We start from the raw sequence: 11425 nt of genomic DNA, 5'->3' as shown, positions 1-11425 counted from the left end.
GGGTGACAAAAAGTCAGGAAACGGTACAAGTACAACATGTACGGAAGACGACAACACGAACCTCCTCGGAAATGTTAAAACGCTCAAAAAATGGGGTAAGGGTATTTTGGTTTTACCTCAAACAAAGCGAAATTCTACTGAAAAACAAATCTTACATTTCTGCAGGTTTTCCATGAAGATGACAAAGTTCAGTGGGTCTTGTCACCCGAGAAAAATTTTCATAGTTATCTTTAGATGAAAAGGGCCTTTTGATGTGCTGAGAACCAAAAAATATATATATATATATATATATATATACCATCATAGCAAATTTGCGGTCTGCAATGGTAAAGGTAGGGGAATAGACTTTCCGACAATTTGAAAGTTGCTTATGAGAATTTGTATGGAAAATCAATGAGCCGTGACTGGATAACAAGAGCTGTTCTTCCACACAAATCCATCTAGTTTTCGGCGGCCGCAGAAATCACTACTTCGCAGCCTCCAAATTAACACCTTAACTTATTTTCACGAGCGTTTTTATTCCTGCCAAAGTTATCTTAATTTATAGAAAGCCTCAAAAAAAGGTGTCCTGTACGTTCAGAGTTGTTGTCTTATTTTGTCGTTCTTGTTGTCGCAGCCATCGTCGGATCTTAAGGTTCCTAATGTGGAGAGAGGGCGGTTACAAGAAGACTGAAAAAAGTAATGGGCTTTCACATGCACGGCCGTCACTTCACAACTTAATGAGACGTTTCATGGTCTACGTAAAGACACAAGGACGATTTTTTCTTTCTATTTCTAAGCTTGGGTGTGCCCCAAAAATCAACTTAAAAGAAATTAACTTACATCTGACAAGCCAACCGAGTTAGAATTATCGCGACAAAGCATCCTTATTATCAAGACAAGAGAAATTGACTTCCAAAGTTTTATTTATCTCTTTTAAGGCAGCAACCAACATCAACTCAACAACTGTTTGAAACATCGCACTAAAAAGAACGTATGTGACACTTTTCATATAAAGCTAAATTCAGTGTGACAGGTAGAACCAAACTGTCTTACGTACTATACTTCTTCTACTTACAAACACTCAACGAATTTACCAGAAAATGAAAACAAAAAATCCTTACACAGTAAACACAACGGAGAGCAGCCAGGTTGGCAGCATATTTTGGCTTATTTTAGCAACAACATGCTAGAGTGCGGCCCCATTTTTCTTAAAGAGCGGAAAGCTTCTTAATCTCATCAATAAGTCGTTTGCTTTCCTGTTTGAAGTCCAGTGGAGCTGCGTTCACAACAGAACATTTCAGGCGAGTTTCATCCTAGACAAAAGCAAATAAGAAATAAAAAGGCACTTAGTATGTGATTACATTTTCATCAAAAGCATGTTTGAAGACTAAACAAAATATTACACGAAAATTTTAAAAGCGGTAAAGTAGGAATCACAATAATTGAATTGTCGAAAAGAGACAACTTCACGATTGCAATTCCAATTTGAGGTGCTGTCGTTTCTACCCTTTCGCACTCAGTAATGTTCGAAGCAGCACGAATTTGCTTTTAAAGTGACTTTTTTGTAGCCGTCGCCGTCGCCTCTTTCTCTTTGGTAAACGATCTTTGCCATTTTTAACGGTCGATGCCACGATTGGTAACCAAGACTTTAGTCACGATAGATGTAGTATATTCCCAGGATTACATTACAATGAGGCAAACAGTCAAAAAGTTTCTAAGTGTCTCAGAAATGGCAGCGACCGTTTACGAAGAGGACAATTGCGTCGCCGTCGTTGTTGCTTAAGCTCCCTATTCTCAGCTACGTTCCTAGAGCTTCTTCCACATGACGCAGAGAAGTTATTGATGACCTTGAATCACCTTTGTTTAATGTACACGCGGTTTGACCAGTCAAGTTCATATTCCATTCTACAGTAATGATTGGTTAACAAAGGCGATTCGCGATCTCAACTGTAAATTTTAACTGCAATCGAGGTCACATATTACTATTCTGCGCCCTGTGCTTTTCAAACACTATGGTCTTTTCCGAGCAAACGTAAGTTTTACCGGACAACGTGACCGGCCGCAGGTACTGGCTACTGATTTATTTCAAGCCCTGCCAGGGCGTGGTGTTTAGTGAAATTTGTTTCTTGTGAGATACAATTGGTTCCCGAAAGAAATCCGTCCAAACCCGACGTGGACAAACTTTTTTCACGCTCTCACCATTAACACATTACGGGCAGGCAGTAAATCATGGTCGAGAAGAAGGAGTGGTTTTTCAAAAGGTGCAAGACTGACAAAGTTAGATTATCATAACTTGAATTAGGAAGAACTTACGTTGTAGGTTTCCATCTTAGCTCTGATCCTAAAGTTAAAGGTCTTAAAACTTGCTTCTGAAAAGACTGCGTCAAAGTTCCGGTCGTCACCCTACGAAAAAAAAAAGAAGTTTTCGCACATTAACCTTGATCCGATTTTCGTCGATATCACTAACAATTTGAATTGTCAACGTCTTTTCAGGTAAAAGTACTAAATACGACAGGCTTCATGGGACACGTAAGTTAGTGTTTTTGGTTCCACAATTGAGAGGTTATGCATCACGTTTACGTTAACGGGAAACGCGAGTTTATACCACGTGACCAAGTTTCCCGTTTACTGTTCATTATTTCTACACATAAATTAGTAGTTTTGAGCTGTTTTTATCTGCTGATTTTCTATTTTGAGAAATTCTCAACTTGAATCTGACGAATTTGCGAAATTTTAAAAATATTTTAAGAATAAAGCCGAGGCTGAGATTTTGAAAAGGATAGATATAATTTTGTGTGTTGAAACATCTGTAAATACAATACAATTTTTTGTTTTTAACTTAACCGTATAAAATTTTTCCTTTCTCCGAACGGAGAAAAACCAAAAACCAAAAACCAAAAGTGTCGTTTGACGTGACATCTTGACCTCGCTGACTGCAACGAAAAGCGATGGAGCACGTGCACAATGTAACGCGATACAGATCTAGATACCAAACACTTGTAATTGATACCCCAATAAATTCTAAAACGGAAATGTCATAAGCTATAATTTAAGAATAATACAAGAATATTTTCAGCCTAAAATCGGCAGAAAAATAAGAATATTCAGCCTGGGCCGGAAAAACAACATTCTTATAAAAAAAGAGTGTATACCAACAGATGATATCACATACTTCAATTATTTCCTTTTTGTTTTAAGCTGGTAAAACAGAAGCCCGTTATGACTGAACGACATCGATATAAAAGGATAAAGCCGATGTTACGGGGGGTGACAGCTCTAACAAGGGCTGTTTCGGGAGAAAAACAAATTTATTCCGGGAATCTGGAGATTTTGCCGGGAATCGGGAAACATGGGAAATTTTTCGGGAAATATGACATATTTTCGGGACATTGAGAAAAGATTTGATATTACATGTTATCAAACAATATATACGCAGTGATATGCACCCAGCGTATGCGCTGTATTCTATGTAGTTTGACACTTGAAATTGGCTGAACTCCCCATAATATGAAAAGACCAATCAGCAACGTTTCCAACTAAAATAGCATGAAGTTCGAGTGCGATTGGCCTCGTGCAATCCCCAGCGGATTGACTCAAGAACTGACCGGTGCAAGGCTCATACTATCAGTTCACACCAGATCCCATAATTTATTAGTTCAGGGGTATTTTACGCAGCACGTTAACGAGTTTTAAGAGCACACTCCACTGATTGCATACTGGAAAACTTGAAAGAAGTACGTAAGAAGTATGTAAGAAAAAAACGAAACTTATTTAACCTTGTTAAACACAAATGAGGCCATAAAAAGTAGTTTGTCTGTGAAGACTCTTTAATCATCCTGATCTCGTCGGGGTCCTTCCGATTTTGCTCGAAAATCCCGAATCTCGATCAATATGCGTTCGGGATAGGAAAATTTCAGATTTTGGCAGTTGTTCTGAAATTTTCAAATGAATTCTTATGATACTCATACAATGACACCACACAGAGTATACTTAGCTGAAAATGATATCCAGAGCAATTTCAAAAACCGCACAACTTGTATAAAATAAAATTGACTACTTCTACGCGAAGTCAAGCCAGTGAAAATAAGCATAAAGAGGACAATTGATTTAGAGAACATTTTGGACAGAATTTGTCCTCTCAGAACACTAGAAATGGCGTTGCAGAGCACTAAGATTTCAAAATTTTCTGGGGGAGCATGCCCCCAGACCCCCCTAGTGGCTGGCCCCTTCACTGCTCGCCTGATTCATCGGTGATTGAAAAACAAAAAAACTCGATTTTATATACTTAAAAAGTTTGACAGTCTTTCTGTGTTAACATGATACCCTCTAAACGAAAAAATAACTAAGGTTAGATAATTAACAGGTTACATAATTAACACGAAGCTGCAAAAAATCTCTAATCAAAATTTTAATTATAATTGTTAAAAAAATTTTGGGAAGTTAAACATTTATGGGGAATGCCAACGAAAAATTCGGGAGGGTCGACGAAATTTCCGGGAGGACATAAAGTTATTCATAGGACTGCCGAAACAGCCTTTGTTAGAGTTGTCACCCCTCGTGATTTTGGAGGACTTAAGGAAGATTCTAAAAAAAAAAAGATCAGGACAAAGAGCTAACTTTGCCAACATTCAAAATCAACATTAGCCACTTCCCTGCCCTAACACTGAAAACAACACCAATGGTGGATACTCAGCCGTTCACCAGATAACACTTGGAGAAAGACTGAATCATAGGGTACTTACCAAAATTGCGAGCTGGCCAGTCACGGCGATCATTGTGAAAATTAATGTATTTTTTCAAGAGTTTCCGGAAGAAACCTATCACTCCACGTATCTTATTTGAAAATAGACTGACCTTTCCGGACAGTACTGATTAATAGTGAAATTCTCTTTCCAACTGGACCAGTCTTGCCGGCCAGTTCCGACTAATGGTAAACACAGCGTAGTACCCACTCTACCCGTGGGAAAATTTACGGAGAGAGGTAAGAAGCAATCCCTGGACACTTGTACTTGTTCGCAATGACGGTCACGGACAGGACGGTAATAAAAAGACTCCTGTACAGTACTGTTGTGGAAAGTCTTACCGAGTCCTTGAGTTCACCAATTTCAGCTGCAGTCCTTTTCAATATGGCCTCGGCAGATTCTTGAAAACACGTGACCCACTGGTTACCAGTAAAATCTGCCAGGTTTGCCTGATAAACAAATAAACAGAAAAAAAGTTATGTTATCAAAAACTTAACTACCCAATTGGTACAGCCGGTTTTCGCGACTTAAAATTTAAAAATAGTTTGATGACAAATTAAATAACGATAGTTGTAACACAATAACCCAATGCGATATATAAAATAGAGAGAGGAAAAAGGCAAAAAGGATTAGAAGGGTATGTAGGGACGGACGGAAATAGAATGCGTACACACAAATTACTGTGCAAAGACTAACTCAAATATTATCAGTAACAACTGAATCGCCTTAAACAGTAAGAAAGTTTAGGCTCAAGGATTCTAAAAATGTACCGTTCGCTTTCTTGTGCTACAGTGAACGAGTCATGTTTAGCCAAAGATTGAGCGTACGGAAGGAACACTAACGTATGGATGACCCTGGATAGCATTTTAGTGAATCTATCGGCGATAGGCTTAAGGTAGATTTCCTCTGTCGGGTAATTTTAACATGTGTATGCGCGTTAACGTTTCAACTTTCACCTATACGCGCGACATCTCATACATTACCTCTATTTTATTCCGGCACGCGCGTGAAAATTACGTGACAGTGGAAATCCACCCTTAGTGTCATTTTATAGTGTTGTACAGCGAGATAGGTGTCCAGTTATCTAAACACAGCGTGCAAAGAGAGTAGTGTGCTATAGCCCGGGGCTAGTTGATTTTGTTATCGGGCTAGTGAATTCTGTTCTTAACTTGCCCGACGGGCAAATGAAGTTTTTTTACAGAAGAACTGTCAAATCAATTCTGCTCACCAGTCTATATCTTTCTTTGTAATAAGGGCGACTGCACTTTTGGCTTTTGTAGCATCTGTGTACCAATCGTTATAGAGTGTTTTCGTTACTCAAGATTGAAAAAGTAACGAGTACTAGGCTCTCCTTATTCGCACCACCTTCCTTTGCTTCACAGTGCCCTCTGTCTTGTGCAATGCAATATGTACTAATTTCAGTTTTAACCTCGAAATATTTTTCTTACAATCGTAGAGTTCTCACATATAAGCTTGTAGAGCTGGGAGAGCTTTAGATGAAGCAAGACTTCTTTATCAGATTTTTTCTTTACGTTTCGCTTCGGTAGAAAGTAGTACTAACTCTCGTTTCAATTTTTAGCACGAACATCGCTGTGTTCTTCCTTGTACTTGGGAATTTCCTTTTTTCCGTTACCTCGCCAGGAAACAATGATTACCCAGAAGTTAAATGTTGAATTGGTTCCCTTTGAATTTAATGAAGTCAACCGTGGATTAGATGTTAAAAGAGAAGGCAGAGAGATCAAAGAACAAAACCAGATTCAAGTTACATAAGGCCATTTATACGGGGGAATAGGGTGAATAAATATAAGACGCCGCCGGCACTCGTACCGGAAAAGACGCGAAGATATTTTCTCTAACATCTATATAGGAAGTCTGCGTTTGATTTAGGATGCATTTTCTGTAAGTAGCGTCTTATTTTTCCCTGCATAAATGGCCACATATGTCGCTTATGAAAGTACCAATGATCGAATAATCAAGCTACAATGAATTTCTGATGGCTTGAGACGCTAATAAAAAGTTGAGTCTGCAGCGTTCTGAGAGGCCAGAAGCACATACCCAGCAAAAATTAGCCCAAGTATCCCCTTCCCTCGGGCCCTATCTCTTTCCTGCGCTCTCTCTCTGCACCCACTATCGGAACGCCTAAACAAGCTGTAGACTCGTCTGTAGGCACAAGAAATAAAGACAAGAAAACTCTCTGCCTTATTCACGGAAGCAGAGCTGGGATCACTGTTCTGTTTGCCATATCTTAAGTTTAACTGATCAAATCACTTGTTCAAGATATACAATAAATAAAAAGGGTTTGAGCACTAAGTCACTTAAAATCATGTGCACTTTTCTGGCATCTGCCGGTTGAAACAGTAGGTTTTCTGTCTGCTCTTCTGTTGATTAGTTGCCAGTTTCAATTAAATAATCATTACCTGCGTCACTCTAAGGTTCGCTTTTATAGGAGACACCCCTAAACGCTCGAGTGTTTGACTTTGTATTTGCCGTTAGAAAGTATGTCTTCCCGAATTTCAGAGAGACGGGAAAAAAATACCGCATCCCGCGCCCAAATTTTGGTGAATCCCGCTTCCCGGGAAGAACAAAATCCAGTTTCCCCTCAGGATATTTTTCGTTTTCCCGACTCCCAAACCGCATTCTGGTCAAATCTTAGATCCCTAACATACCTTTCCAGACCCTGTCCGATATACTCGGAGGCCTAGTCAAGTAAAAAGAAAGATAGCCCAAAAAAACATTCAGGCCGTGCAAAAGTGTATCGAGCACACAAGGTGATCGTTTACGTCGTATGAGACGTAAAGACGATAGTTACCGTAAGTCCTTGGAACTAATAACAGAGCCGAATATACAGTCAGTCATAGGAGGAAAAAATTGGCCCACGTTAAACGAAATCTTAACTGTGGCCGGACAACAAATGAATCGTCGCACAAACGAAATAATTCTGTTGCAGAGAGTGATAGTACTCAGTCTACCTGTGCACGTTCCAAGAACAATTTTCCTTGAAGACGAATAGTGAGCGTCCTCGATTCAGCATGTTTATGTTTGACCCAAATGGCGACTTGGCCGGACAAATCTCCTTTTAAGAAAACACAATTATTTGCAGCTCTGAAACGGATCCTGAAGGGGCATAAACTTTGCACGACTTTAGTGTTATCCACAGATTGAATTGTCACAGAAAAGGTGTTCGCTATTCACACGACCAAAGTCGACACTTGTCAAGGACACTCATGAGGTAAAACGCACGTGTAAATGCGTCAACAAATTAAAAAGCTGCAAAGTTAATGAATGAATGACCATCTCTCACCGATAAAATCAGGCGATACTGGAAGTTAGGGAAACTTCTGTTGCACTTTTCACAGCGGTAATTGCCGTCTCCTTCTTCAATAAGTTTCTTGTTACAATCTGCAGTAGGACAAGCCTGAAAACAAAACAAAAACCACTCGTTGCTAGTCTGATGTAACGGACATTCACAGTAAGATGTAACTACCAATCATTTAGGGCCTGTTTACATGGAGGTGGGGGACCCCAGGTAGCTGAGGTAACCCTCTTAGGTGGGGTAACCCGCCTGTCCATATAATCTCTCATTTTAATTTGATCACGTTTACAGGATAAGTGGGGTGACCCGCCACATGTTGCCTCGCCTATCTCAGAGTCTGCCAAACGTAATTCAACACTGATTTCTCCGCTTATGACTGGCTTGAATCTCCCAGCTAATTCTTATTAGTAAAATCCAACTAGTGGTCTATTATCAATGCTGCGTTCTGATTGGTTGAGCTACTACTAGGCTATATGTTATAGCCCTCTAGTAGGGAAAAGCGCCGGCTTTGAAAACCAAAACAATGGCAGCTGAATCGGGTTTTGCTAGCTAGAGTTGTTTTGTCGCGATATTTTTGACCAACTAGTTGGATTTTACTAAAACAATTATTCCTCTCGCCCTCATGGCCTCTGAGTCAATAGCCCATGAGGCCGGAGGCTGAATGGGCTATTGACTCAGAGGCCATTCGGGCTTGACGAATGATTGTTAAATAACCAGCTCGTATTGACCAAATTAGAAGATGTTTGCCGACAGCAGAAGGCAGACAAAGCTGGAGAAAATGGCGAAAGATGTCGCAAATTATTGTAGCTTTTTGATGATGCGGATGGGTGCTATCACCAAAAATACCGTCGGCATCTAAGCGTGGACACGAGACAAAAAAACGTGTTCTAATAGAGTGCCAGACATGTCGTGTTTTGCCGCCAAACATTAAAAGTTTGACAGCCGTGAAGACAAACTGTCGCACCAAAGGTAAAAAAATTGTTTAACAGCGCGTTACGCTCATCTTTAAATTTTCTCAATTTTCAGGCATATTTCTCGCTCAGAGAAAAAGCACAGAGAAACAGCAAACTTCCCTCCAGAAATTATTCTTAACGTAATTCTTGCAACGAATATTTTGTTGAACGAAAACAAATCAAGTCGACAACACCTTCCTACTCCAAACTTCGAATGTTTGGCGCCAAAACATGTCACGTTTGCACCCAATTAGAACATGTCTTTTGCCCACGTGTACACGCTTAGATGCAACCGACACAAAAGATTGAAAAGACAATGGTTAGAGCGCTGCACCGGTATCGTCGAGGTATCGGTATTGGAAGTCCCGGCAAGTCTGCATGATTTTCTTTTCTCTTCCCAACTGGATAAGTTTCGACTTTAACTGCAAGGATCTTCTCTCCATTTATTTCTCATTCAGCAGTTGAAATATATGAAATTCTTATATTCATTATTACAATACCCACAACAAAAGAAAATAGCTGACCAACCGTGGTTTCCGCAACACAAAAAAACACCACGTTATGCGAAAAAAAAAGTGAAACCAGTGTCTAAAGATTAGAAAAAACGTCCCACGACAATATGATCTGCTGGAACAAATAACAACCCTTCACATTCTAAAACTACCGAGGTATTGACAAATGTTATCGATATGGGAACTTTACATAGATCGAGTCAAAGCAAGTTTTGAAGTTAAAAGTAACTTAAAGCAATTTTTTTCAGACCAAAATAACCCCAGATCTAAATAATAGTGCTCGAATGAGTTAATCTATATCAGAGATTTTGAAGCCGATCAAAAAACTCGCGGCCGTTTACCATCAGGTCTAAAACCTCGTGGCTTCGCCTGAGTTTTTAAACCTGATAATACACTACTGCTCGTTTTTTATAGAGTACATGTCTACATATGTATTAGCGCATCCAATCTAGGTAAGGTTGTTGATTAGGTTTTAATTCCGTGAACCGCCGCTAGGTATTCACGTATCAGTCATATCCAAGAATGTTTTCTTACCTTGTATAAGCAATTGTCTTTCTTGTAAAATACAGCAGTCGCTTTAGCAGAGAGATAATCCGGCTACAAACGAGGAGGAAGGGATACAAGCTAAGAATAGGGATCTTTAGCAAGAACGTTAATATTAAAAAGTCTTCGCGTATTTTATAACTTAGCAGCGATTGTTACATTATACAACCCCCATAAAATGACCATTGTCACTAAATTTCCCAGGAACTGAATTCTTGAGGACCGAACCTAAGTCTAGACGAGAAAAAATTGAATTCGTCGTCCTGTGATAACGTCCTCAATTTTCACGTTGTAGTCGTTGTGACGGCAACGAAATGGACCATAAAAAGTGATGCACTTGAAGAGTTGTTGCTATGCTCAAAAAAGGCTACGTTTTCGACCGGTTGAAATTCGTGTTTAGCTAAGGTGTTTCGTTCACACGAACAGAACAAAAATATTGCACGGTCCCATAAGAACGAAGTGTGCGCCCAAATTTTTCAGCCGCTCTAAAATTCGTCCGGTGCCTTATTCCTTTTTCTGTTCTCATTGCTGTCGCAGCCGTTGTTGCTAAGGCTCCCAAATGTCAATGTAGCCACATGAAAAGGAATTACAGGCTAAGTGTAATGGATTTATTAAGAGTTATTAAGTCCTGTTAATACCTTTTCTCCCATTCCAAGTTGTTCTGTCTTGATCTGCATCAATGTCTTAAAAGTTCCAGAGCCTAAACATAACAAGACAATTCGTTATTTTTCTATTCAGAAGGTAAGAAATGGTATATAATACTTAACATAAAATTCTTACCGATAGCACCATCTGATCTCTGCGCAGACACTGACTCGACAGATGAATCTTTTCCAACATTCAAGTACCTGAAAAAGAAAAGGAAGAAATCCTTATTGGAAATCAAAGAGACTAGAGAATACTCCGCCACCTGGAAATCTACCGCAACACTGCAACGCTCTGTTGCGCTAAAAATCGTCCTTGCGAATCGTCCCGTGTAACACCACCTTTAATTAGCAAATCAACGACTTTGCAAGTGCATCTTAGGATGATGTTGCGCGAGACGATTCGCAACGACGATTTTTAGCGCAACACAGCGTTGCAATGCTGGAACAATGTTGTAACCATTCGAAACAATGTCGCAACAATATAGCAACGCTGTGTTGCGCTAAAAATCGTCGTTGCGAATCGTCTCGTGCAACATCATCTTAACATGCAAGTGCAAAGTTGTTGACTTGAATCATCTCTTTTAACATCCCCTTTATTGCTTTTTCTACTTTTTTTCGCCACCACTGCACGACCTCGACATGAAAATGCCTAATTTCACGTTTTACGGAACGATTCGCAACAACGATTTTTAGCGCCACACAGCGTTGTAATGTTAGAACAATGTTGTAATCA

General features: G+C 39.6%; 1 protein-coding gene across 1 annotated transcript in view; it reads right to left on the bottom strand.

Annotated features, from left to right (window-relative positions):
• Positions 1-887: 887 nt before the first annotated feature.
• The window catches only part of LOC140951609 (replication protein A 70 kDa DNA-binding subunit-like), a 31923-nt gene continuing 21385 nt past the window's right edge, over positions 888-11425 (bottom strand). Inside the window, exons 18-24 of the mRNA XM_073400896.1 lie at positions 10826-10893; positions 10684-10745; positions 10037-10099; positions 8026-8139; positions 5066-5173; positions 2296-2385; positions 888-1295 (exon numbers count right to left, since the gene is read on the bottom strand). Coding sequence (XP_073256997.1) covers positions 1191-1295; positions 2296-2385; positions 5066-5173; positions 8026-8139; positions 10037-10099; positions 10684-10745; positions 10826-10893 — 610 coding nt within the window. The 3' untranslated portion in view covers positions 888-1190. The remainder of the gene's footprint in view (positions 1296-2295; positions 2386-5065; positions 5174-8025; positions 8140-10036; positions 10100-10683; positions 10746-10825; positions 10894-11425) is intronic.

The sequence above is a fragment of the Porites lutea genome, chromosome 11, assembly GCF_958299795.1.
Source record: "Porites lutea chromosome 11, jaPorLute2.1, whole genome shotgun sequence".
Taxonomy (NCBI): Eukaryota; Metazoa; Cnidaria; class Anthozoa; order Scleractinia; family Poritidae; genus Porites; species Porites lutea.
The sequence above is the reverse complement of the archived record's forward strand: the minus strand, read 5'-3'. Positions and strand labels throughout refer to the sequence as shown.